Here is a 16,418-nt window from a genome sequence, read left to right on the forward strand (position 1 = left end):
CAGTTCTGCAGCTGTGAACATCAAAATTCATAATTGCAGTAAATGGCTTTTTTTTTTTTTTTTTTTTTTTAAGATGAGAGTAAAGGATTTTTGACTTAGGCAGTTTGTGACAAGAATATGAACCTACTAGGTGGTTCTTTGATTTCAGATTCCTAGCTTGGATAACAGGAATTTCACATCTCTAAAATCTTTGAAAGTGAGGTTTTTAAAACGATAATCTTTTAGGAATTTTTTTTTTAATCTGAGAACTTCTTTCAGATACATAAGCTTTGTCACTTTAATGGCGTGGATGATGACAGTTTTGCATCTTGACTTACACCTCTTTGTTTTATGTATCTGAGAATAATCATAGTTTGTAATTAGATTTTTCTGTTATAGATGAATATAGTCCATAAATATGTCATTTATATACCATCCACCTTGCGACTGTAGTTTTGCATTTTTAACACTTAAGAGATTTTATTTTGCCACCATTTTTATTTGCCCTTGCATTTTAGTGATATTGCCACCGGGTGTCATTTCCAGTGAACTGAAGGTGCTGCTTGTCTTCTGTAATTGACCTTCGTCTATGGAGTCTTTAACTTTTCATATCAAATAGTTTGTTTTTGAATATATTTTTTAAAATATATATGTAATTGTAGCTTCCATAACTGATTTGTGGCTTGCTGCATTTTGCTTTATTCTCTGAAGTTCCAGGCAGTGCAGTATCTGACAGCTAAATTATGCCTACTTTCCATGGAGAAGGAATGGAAAGTACCAAGCTGACATCCTGAGTCCTTTTGCATTTGTCCACATAGCTTATCAATCACGGCCCCTTTTCTCATTGAACCAAAACACAGCCTGGGAGTCCTTGGCTTCATCAACATTCAAGGTAGCCTCCTACCAGTTGATTTCAATTAGCATTGAGGATGCGAAGCCCCCTTTACGTTTCTCTCTCTCTCTCTCTGTGATACCGGCTACTACTTCTTTCTCCAATTTGAGGTTTTGTTGCTCTCTCTCTCTCTCTTTTTTTTCTTTTTAGAGCCACATGTGCGGCATATGGAAGTTCCCGGGCTGGGGTCGAATCAGAACTACAGCTGCCGGCTTACACCATAGCCACAGCAATGTGGGATCCTTAACCTACCCGAGGCCAGGGATTGAAACTGCATCCTCAATGGTTACTAGTTGGGTTCATTACCACTCAGCCACAACGGAAACTCCTGAAGTTTTGTTACTTTTTTGTCCTTCTATATTTTTAATTTTTCTAAATGAAACATCTCATTCCATTTCCCTAATCTCTATCTTATAAAACCAGTTAAGTCACTACAATACTATAAGCTGTCATTTCTCCAATACTGATAATAATTATCATTTATTTTATAATAAATATTTTATTTTATTTGTAATCATTTTGTTCATTTTATTTTTGTTTGCTTTTTAAGGCTGCACCTGTGCCATATGGAGGTCCAGGCTAGGAGTTGAATTGGAGCTACGATGGCCGCTCTTCACTACAGCCACAGCAATGTGGGATCCGAGCCACGTCTGCAGCCTCTACACCATAGCTCATGGCAACACCGGATACTTAACCCACTGAGCAAGGCCAGGGACCGAACGTGAATGCTCGTGGATAATGGTTGGGTTTGTTACCGCTGAGCCACAATGGCAGCTCCAATATTTGTTATTTTAAATTGTTTTGGGGGGGACATTTCAGAAAAGAGTAGATAAATTTTTTCCCTTAAAATTGAAAGTACCTTAACCTACATTTAATATGTATTAATTGTAGATTTTATGAGAGTTTCCTTAGCTGCAGTCAGCAACTGACTGAAGAAACTTAATTTTTAAAAGTATGAAATAATTAGGAGGTCACTTGTGGCACAATGGATTAAGGATCCTGTGTTGTCACTGTGGTGGCTTGAGTTGCTTCTGTGGCCTGGGTTTGATCCCTGGCCCAGGAACTTTCACATTCAGTGGGCGCACGTGGGGGAAAAAAAGTATAAAATAATGATTTCTCTTTAAACTGAAATTTTCAACAGCAATAAAAAATCAAATCTGTAACCAAATGATTAATTGCATTATGAAGGATGCACTAGTTATTTTAACCATAGCTATAAATAAATGTGCATGTGCTGTCCTTGGGTATAATTGTGCAGTTTATTTCCTTAGTGATTTTACTTTTAATTCATCATTTCATGTTTCAAGGACCCTTTTGGCTTTCTAGTAATGATATCCATACCTATTGTATACATACTTTTCTGGTTACCTCTGTCACCATACAAAGATATTTTATTATTATTGACTATATTCCCGATGCTCTGCATTTCATCCCTGTGATTCCTTTATTCCATATCTGGAAGTTTGTACCTCTTAATCTCCCTCACCTCTTTTGCTCATTTTTTAAAAATTAAAGTACAGTTGACTTACAATGTTGTGCCAGTTTCTACTGTACAGCAAAGTGACTCAGTCATACATATATACAAGTGATATATGGTATATATATATATGTATGTCATATATGTATATATGTACATATACATATATATGTATCCTTTTTTTAGTAGATTATTTTCCATCATGATCTGTCCCAGGAGATTGGATATAGTTCCCTGTGCTATACATACAGTAAGATCTTATTGTCTATCCATTCTAAATGCAATAGTTTGCATCTATTAGCCCCAGACTCTCAGCCCATCCCCCTCCCTCGGCCCTCCCCCTTGGCAACCACAAGTCTGTTCTCTATGTCTGTGAGTCTTTTTCTGTTTTTTAGTAGGTTTATTTGTTTCATATTTTAGATTCCACATTTAAGTGATATATGGTACTTGTCTTTCTGACTTCACTTAGTATGAGAATCTCTAGTTGTATCCATTTTGCTACAAATGGTATTATTTTTGTTCTTTTTTATGGCTGGGTAATATTCCCTTGTACTGTTCCCTTTATTAAATATTTCTCTCTCTTCCCCTGGCTGATTTTTATGTAGATTTTTGGTTTTGTTTTTTGTTTTGTTTGAATTTTTCAGCAGTTTGACTATTAGGTCCTTATGTATGATTATGTTTGTATTTAGTTTCCATGGAGTTTGCTGAGTTTGTTAGATCTGTGAGTTGATCAGTTTTTGAAAATCCTCAGACATTATCTTTTCAAATATTTGTTCTGCTTCACTTGCTCTTCTACTAGTTATCATTAAATGTATGTTATAGTGCTTAATATTATCTCAGAGTATGTTCGGTTTACTCATTTTGTTTTCTTTTTTGTGTGATAGTTTGGATAATTTATTTGCTCTGTCTTCTAGTTCACTGATTGCTTTTCTTCTGCTGAGCCTAGTCTCCTGTTAAAATCATTAAATGGAGTCTTCATTTCTGACACTTCATTGTTTGTCTTTTTTAAAACATAATTTTAATCCCCCCCCCAGTCTATCCACATACCTTTTGAACTAACATTCTTTTTTTAATCATAGTTATTTTTAAATGCCTCTTTCAACTTTTGGGTCATTTATATGAGTCCCCCCCCCGCTTGATTATGAACCCATTTTGTTTCTTGTGTCATTAAATTTTTTTTTTTTTTTTTTTTTGCCTTTTTAGGGCCACACATGCAGCATGTGGAGGTTCCCAGGCTAGGGGATGAATCGGAGCTACAGCTGCCAGCCTCCACCACAGCCACAGCAACATCAGATCTGAGCTGTGTCTGCGTTCAAAACCACAGCTCATGGCAACACCAGATCCTTAACCCACTGAGCGAGGCCAGGGATCAAGCCCGTGTCATGGTTCCTAGTCGGATTCGTTTCTGCTGCACCAAGACGGGAACTCCTGTAATGTTTTTAATGTATGCTGGACTTGTCGTATTTAAGAACAGTTGAGGTGGAAGTAAATCTTCTCTCCCTTTAGAAAGAGGCATGCCCCTTACTCCGTCAGGCCACTAGTGTGATGAGCCTGAGTCAGTTTTGTGGGTAGTTTAGCTGAATCTGGGCTTTGTTTGGTTTGTTTGCTTGATTTAGATTTTATTCTCCACTATCTTCATAGGTTTTAAGCAGTGTTTGTGAAGACTCGAGAGATCTTTTATACGTCATTGCCCAGCCAGCAGCCCACTCCTAACTTGGTGCCTCAGGGTGGTCCGTGTCCACCCCGCTGCTCTGGCCTCAGCTTTGCAGAGCGCTGGGGGATCCTTCTTGGATCGTTGCCTGTCCCATCCTTCGGCCTGGCCACCACATAGAGCTGTTAGAAGTTGGTTTGGAGTTGGGCTGGACTCCTTAATCAGATCTATGGTATTTGCTGCTTCTCCCACCATAAGTCTCTTCTCTCCTAGAAAAGGCTTTTCATTTTTTGCTATTACGTTAATTCCAGTTTCTTTATTCCTCAGCTCTCCAATGGCTTTTTTTTAAAAGCAGTGCTTTTTGTGGTTTGTCTTCCTGGCTTGTTCTTGATTTTAGAGTAAGAGCAGTGGCCTCACGAAGATTTCGACACCGTACCTAGAAGCAAAAAATCCACTGATACTGTTCTGAAAAAATTCAGTATTTATAGGGATTTTAAAGGCTATACTGTCATCTGTTTAAAAATGAGTTTCCAGTGGTTCCCTGGTGGTCTAGTGGGTTAAGGACTTAGTGTTGTCACTGCTGTGGCTCAGGTCCCTGCTGTGGCTTGGGTTCAGTCCTTCATCTGGGAATTTCTGTATACCACAAGCACAGCACCGCTCCCCCCCACAAAAAAAACCCCACCAAAACCAAACGTGAGTTTCCAGAAAAATCTCAGCTCATGTTAAGGCAATTTATTATTAAACATATTTTCTAAAGGGAGGCATAAATAATTTGTGTTTGGTTTCTTTATCTGAATATGAGCAGGTAAGTGATTCGCTATTAGGCGTGATTCTCCACAGCTTTAATGAGCCACTGTTACTGAGCAGGCTCACCTAAGTGCACAGGTGCATTGGGCAGAAAAGAGGTTCACGACCACTGCGATGAGCAAAGGCTGGCACACATCCTCTCTAAAGGACCATGTCATAAAGCTTTAGACTCTGTGGGTTTCTGATGTGAATTCTTATGTTTGTCTTGATAGTTCTTAAAAACATAAAAGGCATTCATAGCTGGGCTGTTTAAAAACGGGCTCTGGGCCAAGCTGTAGTTTGCGGATCCCTGGGCTCCAGGATGTTTATCGTCATCTTTGCTCTTAACATTATTTTGAATTTTTCCTAACTATGGCGTGTTTGGTATAGTGATGTGTGAAATACAGGGGATCTAATGGTGAAGCATTCTTCTTAATAAAAGCCTCAACATACCATATGAGTAAGCATGTCTGACGTTACGTAGGCTTTTACATATTCCATGAAATTTAGACAAAGCCCTTTTATTTTCCTTCCCTCTAGGAGTATAAACCACCAGCAACCCGTAAGCTTCATAACATCCTCGGAGTAGAAACAGGAGGGCCTGGTGGGCGTCGTGCTGGGGAATCGGGTCACACGGTGGCTGACTACTTGAAGTTCAAAGACCTCATCTTAAGGATGCTTGACTATGACCCCAAAACTCGAATTCAACCTTACTATGCCCTGCAGCACAGTTTTTTCAAGAAGACAGCTGACGAAGGTACAAACACAAGCAACAGTGTTTCCACGAGTCCCGCCATGGAGCAGTCCCAGTCCTCGGGTACCACGTCCAGCACGTCGTCCAGCTCAGGTCTGCTCTTCCGATGTTACATCTGACTTTGAAATGTTTCTTTTCTTGACAGTGAGGGGGTTATTTTCAAGTGCTTTTAAAGTCCGTTAATGGGTGAGGAGGAATTATTTTTCCTAAATGTATTCTTGGTGGCTAGTAAAAATAAGTTCACCTCCCCCAAAGCTCCAGTACTTAATTATGCGTGTAATACATTCTGCTTGGAGACAAACTCTTTATTAAGCAATTAACAGTTTTTCATTGTTTTTAACATGGAAATACTTGGTCCACGTGCTTGCGTTTTCCCTTGACTTAGTGAAACTTGGTCATGTTTTAGTCCAGCAGTTGGCTGTGAAAGAACGTAGAGAAATGAACGCCTTTTGGGTGTGCTTTCAGGTTGATAGAGATTTTTTTTGGTGATACACTTAGTTTTAATGTTACACTTTTATGATATATACTTGAAAAAAATTTACTTAAAACTCACAAGTTGTATTGTGTCCTGATGCTCAAGGTGGATCGTCGGGGACGAGCAACAGTGGGCGAGCCAGGTCGGACCCAACGCACCAGCATCGGCACAGCGGTGGGCACTTCACGGCCGCCGTCCAGGCCATGGACTGTGAGACACACAGTCCCCAGGTGAGCTGTCGTACCACCCTCTGCCGTGCCGGGGGTAGCAGTGTCGGATGCCAGGTATCTCTGGGACAGTTACGTCATTTAAAGGTTCATAGCTCCCTCATTGGGAAGGTATTCTAACTTCCTTACGGCTAGAGCAGCACATCCTAATAATCTCCTCCCTTCTTGTTTAGAAATAGCTAGCACCTCCTGAGTGCGTGCCAGCTGTCCCTCCAGGCGTTTTCTTCCTGCGTTCTGGCTCATCTACTGTGGCAGCCACTTGAGCCCTGCGCCGTTTGGATTTTCATTTTACAGTGGGCCCTGAGACTTGATAGGTTAGAATAACTTTCTGAGGCTCATGATCTTAATTGCTGCACCCTCCAGCCTCCCGTGATCTTTTAGTATTGATAGTTGTAGATTCATAGTCCGTTCGCGGTTGGATTTTCACCTTCATGTTGCTTTGTTTTGAAGGTTTTTTGTTTGTTTTCTAAACCCTTTAAGAGGGTCTGAGTAGGTACATTTTGTAAGAAGTGAAGCAGATGGAGTAGTAAAAATGTCCTTAGAGCCTTTTTGTAAAATAGTAAGTCAGTGCTCCTGAGTACTCTGTTAAGGTGTCTCAGGACAAGAGGCCAGAATACACTTGATGAGTGAAGGCAAATGGAAGAGGATGAGGAGCACGCCCTCTCTCGGGTCCAGGCCTGCTGCGCGCCGTGGAGGAGAGCACGCCCGTGGGCACCGTTGTCCCTCCGGTCATGCCCCGGCCCCGGCCCCGGCAGAGCAGGCGCCCCCGTTTCCCGGTCGCCTCGTCCCACTTGCATTCTCTTTAGTAGCTGTCTCACAGTCTTGTCTTCCTCTTAGAAACCTTTGGTCTTCCCTTCTCCCTCCTCACTCACTCACTCGCCGCCGTGTAAGGAACCGCGTTCAGAGAGGAGCGTGTCACCAGAGGCCTCGTCCAGCCTCGGCGCGGCGGCTGCTGGTCTCCGGCCCTGGTCACAGACGCGGCAGCTTCCGGCGCGGCCAGCCCGCCTCGGCCTTCCCCTCTCCTGCCTGCTCTGTCCTCTGCTCCGCTGCCGCTTGGCCGCCTCTGCTGGCTCTCTCCCCGTCGGCACCTGGTCAACCCTGGGCCTCTCCCGTTGGCCCGGGGCCTTCTCCCCCCACGTCTCTGCTGCCCCTGGGCCCTGTTTCCTCCCCTTTACGACTCTGCAGCTTCCTCCAGGGGGCTGCCTCCTGATCGGGAAACGGCTCCTGCGGAGTCACCCTCTTTGTGCCTCGCTCACATTGACAGCGCTGGCTTCTCCCTGCCCCTTGAAGCCCTCTTCTGTGCCTTTCTTGCCAGAAGGGCCCTAATCCTGGCCCGCGGCCCTTCCTTCACTGTCTCCATTTTGGATTCTCTTCTTCGGCCGTCGTGTAACCGTAGGTGTTGTGTGCCCTCTCTCTCACCTTAGACACTTCCTGGTGACCTCCCCTGCTCTTACCAGCGATTAGCTACCATCCTGATGTAAGTCACTTTGCATCTTTATTTCTGGCCTAGACGTCACTCCTGAGCCCCACCTCTTTATTTCTAATCATTTACTAGAAATATCACTTTGAAAGTCTACACAGCATGGCACAACAAATTCGTGTCCTGTAAACCACCATTTCCTCCTCCAGCACAGCTCCTCTGCTTTTTTCTGTTCTTGGTGTAAATGGCCCTGAATTCACCCCTTTGCTCAAGTCTTGTACCGGGTGCTTGGGGAGTTAATCCTTGACTCCTCCTGCCTACCCACCCACACTGAATCGAGTGGTAAACAGTATGGATTCTGACTTCAGCCTATCTTACTGTAAAGGGTGTCCTCACTTGACTTGAAGTGTTCGGTTTCATTCACCAGTCCACCTTTTCTCTTCTCTGCAGCCAGGTGAGTGTTCACTACAGCAGTCTGATCCGGCTCTGTCCCCTGCTTTCAATGCTTTTGTCTTTCGTGTTTAAAAAAAAGTGATTTCTGTGATCTGGCCCTACTCAGGTCATCCCTCATCTGCAGGCACTCTGGTCTCAGTGGCGTTTTTTTCTTTTTTCGGCAGGAGCGTCCTCCTCCCTTTGGCCTTTCTCACACCGGCTCTGCTCGGCCTCGAACACTCTTTCCTTCCCTCCCTGCTTTGGTAACTGTTACTGTGTATCCTTCGGGTCTTAGAGATCACTGCCAGGGGCTTTCCCTACCTCTTCAGAAGGAGCTCCTTTCTTCTTTTCCTTCCCTTCTCCTCCAGGTAGAGTCAGTGCTGCCAGGATACGGCTGGGTACCAGGAGGGACACAAACCAGCAAGGACCTAAGACGTGTGTACACCTCCGGCCTGTAGTCAGCAGAAGTCATTATTGCTCCTCATTTGCCTCACATCCTTTCTTACTTAATTTTTGAATAATTGAGATGTTCACGTGGTTTCAAGATAAATGTAAAAGAGGATTCAATGAAAAAAATCCTCCTTCCATGTCCTCTAGCCACCGAATTCTAAATTAATGTTACTGGTGTTTGAGAGTTTATACATATGCATGCAAATGCAATTCTGTGTTCTTCACCTAACCTTTGTACAGGCACAGTATTTCGTATCCTGTTTTTTTATTTTAACAGGTTTACATATACTTTTAAACATATATTATGGAGCTCTTTCCCTATCATTACATAAAGAGCATTTTCCTTCTTTTCGTTTGGTTTTTAGTAGTCACACAGCATTCTGTTGTTCAGATATTCCGTGAGTCATTTCAGTAGTTTTCCCTATTAATGCAGTCCCCTTTTAGCTTATTTTTAATCTTTTTTTACTACTACAAATAATGCTTTAATAAACAACTCTAAATATAAATCCTCCACACTCATGCAGTTTATCTGTGATATAAATTCCTGGACATAAGACTGTTGGATCAAAGAGTAATGTGGTTTGTCATTTTGATAACTGTTGCCAAATTGCCCTCCATATAGTTTTACCAATTTAGCTGCAGCCAGCTGAGTTTGGAGAAGCAGTCAGTGCGGCTAGTCTGAAATGACAACTGGTGTTGGACAGAGAATGGTTATATTGTTCTTATTTCTTCCTATGCATGAATTTGAGTAGGTTCATAGTTTTAAGAGCCAATGGTATTTTCTGAGAACTTTCTATTTTTCTACTGGATTATTTTCAATAATATTTCTTGAATTCGGGGTTTCCTGTTGTGACTCAGGGAACGAGCCTGACTAGTATCCATGAGGATGAGGGTTTGATCCCTGGCCTCACTCAGTGGGTTAAGGATCTGGTGTTGCCGTGAGCTGTGGTGTAGGTCACAAATGCGGCTTGGATCCCCAGTTTCTGTGGCTGTGGCCTAGGCCAGTGGCTACAGCTCCGATTTGACCCCTAGCCTGGGAACTTCCATATGCCATATGGGTGCAGTCCTAAAAAGCACAAAAAAAGAAAATTTCTTGTATTAGATTTTGAGACCACCTTCATTGAGTAAATACTTAATGGTCTTTGCTAGCCACTGGTGATAAAGACACGAGTATTGCCTTCCTAGAGCTTACAATGACACAGTAAATAAACAAAATGAACTAAATGACTAGAAATTCCAAGTACTATTACCTGGGAAGTCAGGATGTACTCTAGAATTGCTGTTTGTTGGGTGAGAATGTATTAATTCAAGCAGGCCCAACTGATAACAGACAGGGTTCCAAAATGTGGTAACTTAGAGGATGTGAAGTTTCATTTTTACACGGTAGTCTGGAGTGGGCACTGAGGTTCAGTGGCTCTCTCCCGCGGCTCGGGTTCCCACCGTCTTGCGCCATTCCTATGGGCCTGGTTATCGGCTGTGTCCAGCAGGCAGAAGGACTTGGGAGGTGTTTGTGGGCCTGAGGTGGCTGTAACATAGCAACTTGCATTCATATTCAGTTGACTAAAATAGTAACACGGCTGTGTCTAAGTGCAGGGGGGGCTGGGGAGTGAGCGTAATGCAGTCATGTGGTCAGGAAGAAGAATATGGTTTTTGAGGACAACTAGTAGCCTCTGCCACAGGAGTTGGGACCATCTTAGCTAGACTGGTGTGGGAAGACTTTGGAACTGAAATGATAAGAAGTAGGCATCCACACAGAAATTAGAAATCGAGCCTTCTAAGCAGAAGGGAACAGTAAGTGCAGCTGCTCGGAGGCATTTGAAAGATGTTGACCTGGTCAAGGTAGAGCAGAAGAAGGAAGACCCGGTGTAGTGGGGACTCAGGTGGCTGGACTGAGCGGATTGTTTATGGATTCTTAACCCACTGCACCACAGCGGGAACTCCTGGATTTGTGTTTTAAAAAGACTGTTCTTGCTGCTCTTTGGAGAATGGCTTGGGGAAGGGGAAAGATGGGAGTTGAGTAGGAGGCTGTGGAATTAGTCTAGGCAAGAGATGATGGTGGCCTAGGATAGAGTTATGGTGGTGGAGATAGAGAAAAGAGGCCGGATTTGAGTTCTGTTTTAGTAGTACTTGTGATTGTTTGGATGGAGGAGTGGTTGAACAGCTAGAGGGGTAGTGGTGCTTCTCTTAAAATAGGAAGGATGGAGAGAGAACGGGCTCGAGGGGGAGAGTAAAGAGTTCCCTTTGGACCTGTCAGATACTTACAGTCTGGCTCTTTCCAGAAAAAATTTGCTGAAACCTGGTATAAATAATGCTTCCGAGGAAAGAAAGTGGCCAGTAAAATATATGCGCCTGTTCATGGGTATAACTTGCTAAAAGTTGCAGCTTTCATGGTAAAATCGTTTTCACTCTTGAACATATTTGGAAGTTTATGTTATAGAACTATCTAACACCTTAAAACTTCAAAACCCTCTTTCTGATCAGTGCAAATGCTGGCATCATAGCTGTTAACTGGAAAGTAAAGCTTGGAAACGGCACTCTGAATACCTTGTTTTAAAATCTGTTCTTACAGGTGCGTCAGCAATTTCCTGCTCCCATTGCTTGGTCAGGCACTGATGCTCCTACACAAGTCACTGTTGAAACTCATCCCGTTCAAGAAACAACCTTTCATGTAGCCCCTCAACAGAATGCATTGCATCATCACCACGGAAACAGTTCCCATCACCACCACCACCACCACCACCACCACCACCACCACCATGGACAACAAGCCTTGGGTAACCGGACCAGGCCAAGGGTCTACAATTCTCCAACAAATAGCTCCTCTACCCAGGATTCTATGGAGGTTGGCCATAGTCACCACTCCATGACATCCCTGTCCTCCTCAACTACTTCCTCCTCGACATCTTCCTCCTCTACTGGTAATCAAGGCAACCAGGCCTACCAGAATCGCCCAGTGGCTGCTAATACCTTGGACTTTGGACAGAATGGAGCTATGGACGTTAACTTAACCGTCTACTCCAATCCCCGCCAAGAGACTGGCATAGCTGGACATCCGACATACCAATTTTCTGCTAATACAGGTCCTGCACATTACATGACTGAAGGACATCTGACAATGAGGCAAGGGGCCGATAGAGAAGAGTCCCCCATGACAGGAGTTTGTGTGCAACAGAGTCCTGTAGCTAGCTCGTGACTAAATTGAAACTTGAGTTTGTTTCTTGTGTGTTTTTATAGAAGTGGTGTTTTTTTCCAAAAAACAAAGTGCAAAGCTGCTTGAATCAGAAGGAGATTAACACACTGAACCGCTACAAGAGGGCAAAGCTGACTTTTTTTTTTTTTTTTTTTTTTTAACTTGAAAAGATTGCAAAGGGACAATGAAGTTTTTAAAAGAGCCATGTCCAAACCCATCTTCATGGATAGCTCAGAGGTGTCCTCTTTTTGCCTCCCCCATTTTAACTTGCCACATCCCAGTCATAGTGGGGTTTTTTGTCTTTCTATTCCACAGACGTTATTGTTCAGATGTTGGTCTTGATCATTTGCCAACTAGTTTTAAAATAAAAGGCACTGCACATAATTCGCATAAAGGGCCCCATGAGGGTGTTTCTTTCCCCTTTTTGTTTTTCCTTTTTCCCCCCCGTTTTTGTTTGGTTTGGTTTTGTTTTGGGTGGGGGGTGGGAAGTTTGGTTTTTGAGTCCTCTGAACACACTTGGGTGCGGAAATGCAGTACTGTAAGGAAGAGGGACCTCCCGCTCACACCGACATCACCTTCAGCTGTATGGAAGGGACGGCTGTATTGGAGTTTGTAAGGCACAGTAAGCATGCTACGTGGCGGGATCAGAACTCTCCTGTCTGAACCTACTGAGGAGCAAAGCAGCAATTACCTGGGATCCTGTGGGTCTCCCGTTGTCGAGGCCACAGTGAGATAGTGATGGAACGTGACTGGTCTCCTAACCAAGGTGCACTGAGAAGCAATCAACGGGTCAGTCATGGCCAGTCCTGGGGAGGTCTGAGTGGTGGTCTTTGGGATAACCTTTGGCCTTATGGATTTGGACTCGAAATTAGAAGAGCCTACCATTTCAGATGCAATCACTTTTGGACACGCTTTTGCAGACAGTCCTTAATGCTGAAAACACAGAGAATGGGTAATTCAAGAGGCCTTTCTTTTAAAATAGACTTTTGTGACCCACTAATTGTAAGGTATTGCAAGGTCACTTTGCGTGTGTCATAAAGTTGACTTCCTTATTGGTTGAAGGTCACAGAAGTAGTGGTTTGCTTTGATGGAAATAGCTACAGCTGTGTCCCTTCCTGCTTTTTACTTTTTCTTTTGCTTTTTCTCGGCACGTGGTATCTCCACCATTTCTTCTGCACAAAGATGTCTTCTGTTCATCCTGAACATTTTTAAAAAATGCAGAATTTTATGTGACTGCTTTTTTGCCTCACAATTATGCTGTGAATTTTACAAAAATTTATTTTCTTTTTTGATAATTTATTGTACCAAAGCTGTTTTTATAGCACATAGATGTCTGTAACCAATAATGTAGCAGTTCTGCACTTTGACACAAGGTGTAACTAGACCATTTTTAAATGTCAGTTGAAAATTATGGCTGTACTATTGCTTAAACAAAACTGGAACTGTTGTTGAATCCATAGCCAATACATTTACAGCAAATCTGTGTACTGAACATAATAGATTGACATCTAATTCAAGATGACAACATCTGTTACATTCTAAATGTGTTCAGGCTTCTGAAGGTAAAGGGACACTGGATCCAGAAGCTATGGAACCAGCAGTTGATTCTTGTATTCCTGATTAACCTACTTGTAGACTTGAAAGCAAGACCTTGATTGCACCACCAGGTCCAAAATACGAGCACGAGTGAAGCAGAACTCTCACGCATGACCTGAAGCGAACAGGCTGGTGTCTAACAGGTGCCTAGTTTTGAGATTATGCTGCCTTAATGTAACACAGTCTGGCAGTTGCTAAATTTGTGTTCCCATTTTTAAATTGACCAATTTTACGGTGTTATACATTTGAGCGGTTGAATTGGGAGAATGAAGATAAGGAATTTACCTGTCCAGGATCAAAGAAGCCTAGAAAAGAAGCAGTAATCTACCTCTGCCAATAACCCTGTTCAAAAGAAACTCCGCAGAACACCACATTACTTTTTATTGGTCAGTCCCCTGGGGCTGACTAGGTCAACTTTTTCCGAACAAAAGCAGGTTTTTATACGTCAACAGTGACAAAAGAAAGGCTTAACACTCTGTGAATGTGAATGGAAACTCGGGAATATCCGTTTTTATAAACCACAAAGTTTTTTGTTGTTAATCAGGAAATGCATGTTTATTTTGTAACCAAATGTCAGGCCTGTGGATGATTTTGAACTTCCTAGTTCATAAAGGTTTACAGTGAGCAAAAGGAGACCGTCCTGAGCCCAGCAATATCAGGAGGAATTCAGTAGTTGCTGCCATTAGGAACATGAGGTGAAGATACAGGGGTCAGGCCATTTTTTTCTGTGCTGGTTGCCACATCTCAGCAAGCACCAAAAACGAAAGCAGTTTTTAAACCGCTATTTACATAAAGGAAATCATAAAATCCAATGCTTCTGCATACTGTGTTATGTTACAGTCCAGTTTTGTGTGCTTTACTACACGGTTTGGTTACAGGACTTCTGTGCATTGTAAACATAAACAGCATGGAAAAGGTTAAATACCTGTGTGCAGATTGTAAGATCTGGTCCGGACTTGCTGTGTATATTGTAACGTTAAATGAAAAAGACTCCCCTTTGTATTATAGTCATGCGGTCTTATGTATGATAAACAGTTGAATAATTTGTCCTCAGACTCTTTACTATGCTTTTTTAAAGTTAATTTAAGAAAAATGTAAACATAGTTAAAAAAAAATCTTCCTATGCAATTTAGCTGGTCCAGGTGTTGGTCTGGTAGGTAGGCTCCGTGTAAGCTGAGCCAAGTGTGTAAAAAGCAAACTAGGGGTCACTTTGACATAGACATTCAAAAACCTTGGAAAGTAAAAATTGGAGGTTTGACAGATGATTTTGATTTTTAAAAATTGCTTTTTTAACTGAATGGTTAGTATATTCACCTTTTCTGATTCAGAGTGCGAATAGTTTGTAGTGTTTAGGACGGATGTGAGATTTAAGTGATTTTCTCTAGGTTTTGACCTGCTTGGAAGCCAGAAGAAATACAAGTATTGTTCCTCTTCCCCAGATTGTGGTTTGGGGGCCCATGAAGGACTTTTCCTGTCCAGAGTCTAGAATTCCTGCCATAGTGAGTTAATCCTGACCTAAAGCCTCCTCTTTTTTGGACTGAACCCGCATAAGTATATATGAAAGCGGCTTTCAGAGGGCAAAAAACTTAACTGTGGAAGTCAACTGTGATCCCATAAAGTTACACTTACCACACGTTTGAAAGAACTTCCTTTAGTGTTTTCCTTAGGGTACTGGGCACATTTCATTTTCTGTATAACATCAGACTCCAGAAAATCTAGGCTTATTTCTGTGTAGTAGTATTAGGAGGACATGTGAAAAATTAAGGCTGCAGTCATTCTGGAAGGCTCACAAGGTAACTGTTGCGTTTGTCACCGCCCCCTCTTTTCCACCTCCTCTGTTGTTGAATGCATTCTTCTAAGTCTTATGATAAGGAAATACATGCAGCGATGAGGTAGTAAGTGCTAAATTCCTTCTGGGTCACTTCCCCAGCTTCCTTTTGGCCTGCCTGTACTTTGTTATCTCTCAGGATGCACGTTCAGGACTCAGTTTAACATCCATTTTTCAGTGGTGACCAAAAAACGTGTTAGATCAGACAGCGCACTCCAGATACGGAACTTGGTCCTCGTGCCATATGTGAAAAAGGGTTGAAATCTTAAGATGAAGGTTGGGAGGAAACCTGACTTTGGTATACTGAGGCTGTACTCAGAGTGCCTCGAATCCTCGTTGGGAAGCCTTTGGTGTCAGGAAGGGAGTAGTTCTCACTTTCTTACCCATGGATCTCCTTCCCTAGACTTGATTCCTGGGTGAAGACATCCATCAAGAAATCTTTAGTACAAAGAACAAGGGGAGAAACCCCAAGAAAACAGTTTATCTTGATCATCCCTCATGATGCATAGCAGTATCTTGTCCGTGTGTCCACTAAGAACCAGCCTGAGTGTCACCTGGGCCTTCATTCTCTACGAGGCATTTTTACCTTTCCTTAGGTCTAAACCACTCGTTCTTTGTGGAAGACTCATTTCCTAGGGTAAGTGGTCGTTTGTGTGCTTGTCTCTCTCTTTGGTATTACGTACAGCCAAGGTCCCGGATTTCAGCTCCTCCCAGTAAAACATGATCAAACGGTGTTCTTTTGCATTCCCCTTAAAACAGAGAGCGCCCAAGGTATTTGTCATCAATTTGTGTTCCCAATTTCCTACCTTAAATCTTTAAAGAAAAAAATTTTTTTCTTCAACTAAAACACACCAAACAACTTGAGTAGAACCTCACAGGTTTCACTATCAGTGTCTACCTGAAAACACATGGGGTTGTTTTTCCCCCCGTGGTTTCATACCTTGAGGTATGACATTTCGTTAAGAAGTGAGAGGGGTGGGAATGAAAAGGTTTCAGTGGCAGTGCATTGCGGATCCCCGCCACCTGCAGGACTTGGGGCTGCTGCCTGGGCACAGTGACGAGGGCAGAGGAGCTCTCCTTTTTGCTTTAACTGGGTATCACCGTCCCATCTCAGCAGGGTTCTGGAAGAACAGAATGCTAGAGGAGGCGTCGTGGTGGCTAATACAACGTATTTTAAGTGTGGGGCAGGAGGAGTGGTGGCAAGGCTCCTGGTGAAGGATGGAGGAGATGGGGAGGGCACAGCCCTTGAGGGAGGGCACAC

At 42.8% G+C, this 16,418-nt stretch overlaps 1 protein-coding gene across 11 annotated transcripts in view; it reads left to right on the forward strand.

The window, feature by feature from the left end:
* Nucleotides 1–14,377, forward strand: part of DYRK1A (dual specificity tyrosine phosphorylation regulated kinase 1A) — a 151,441-nt gene extending 137,064 nt beyond the window's left edge. For 6 of the 11 annotated variants that reach the window (XM_005670334.3, XM_003132770.5, XM_013982584.2 and 3 more), the window contains exons 10-12: nt 5,326–5,632; nt 6,120–6,244; nt 11,113–14,376. In XM_005670334.3, the coding sequence (XP_005670391.1) occupies nt 5,326–5,632; nt 6,120–6,244; nt 11,113–11,736 (1,056 nt within the window). In that variant the 3' untranslated portion in view covers nt 11,737–14,376. Of the gene's footprint in view, nt 1–5,325; nt 5,633–6,119; nt 6,245–11,112 lie in introns of all 11 variants that reach the window. The other 5 variants (XM_005670335.2, XM_013982585.2, XM_021070972.1 and 2 more) reach the window with 2 other exon arrangements.

Source organism: Sus scrofa, chromosome 13 (genome assembly GCF_000003025.6).
Source record: "Sus scrofa isolate TJ Tabasco breed Duroc chromosome 13, Sscrofa11.1, whole genome shotgun sequence".
In the NCBI taxonomy this organism is placed as follows: Eukaryota; Metazoa; Chordata; class Mammalia; order Artiodactyla; family Suidae; genus Sus; species Sus scrofa.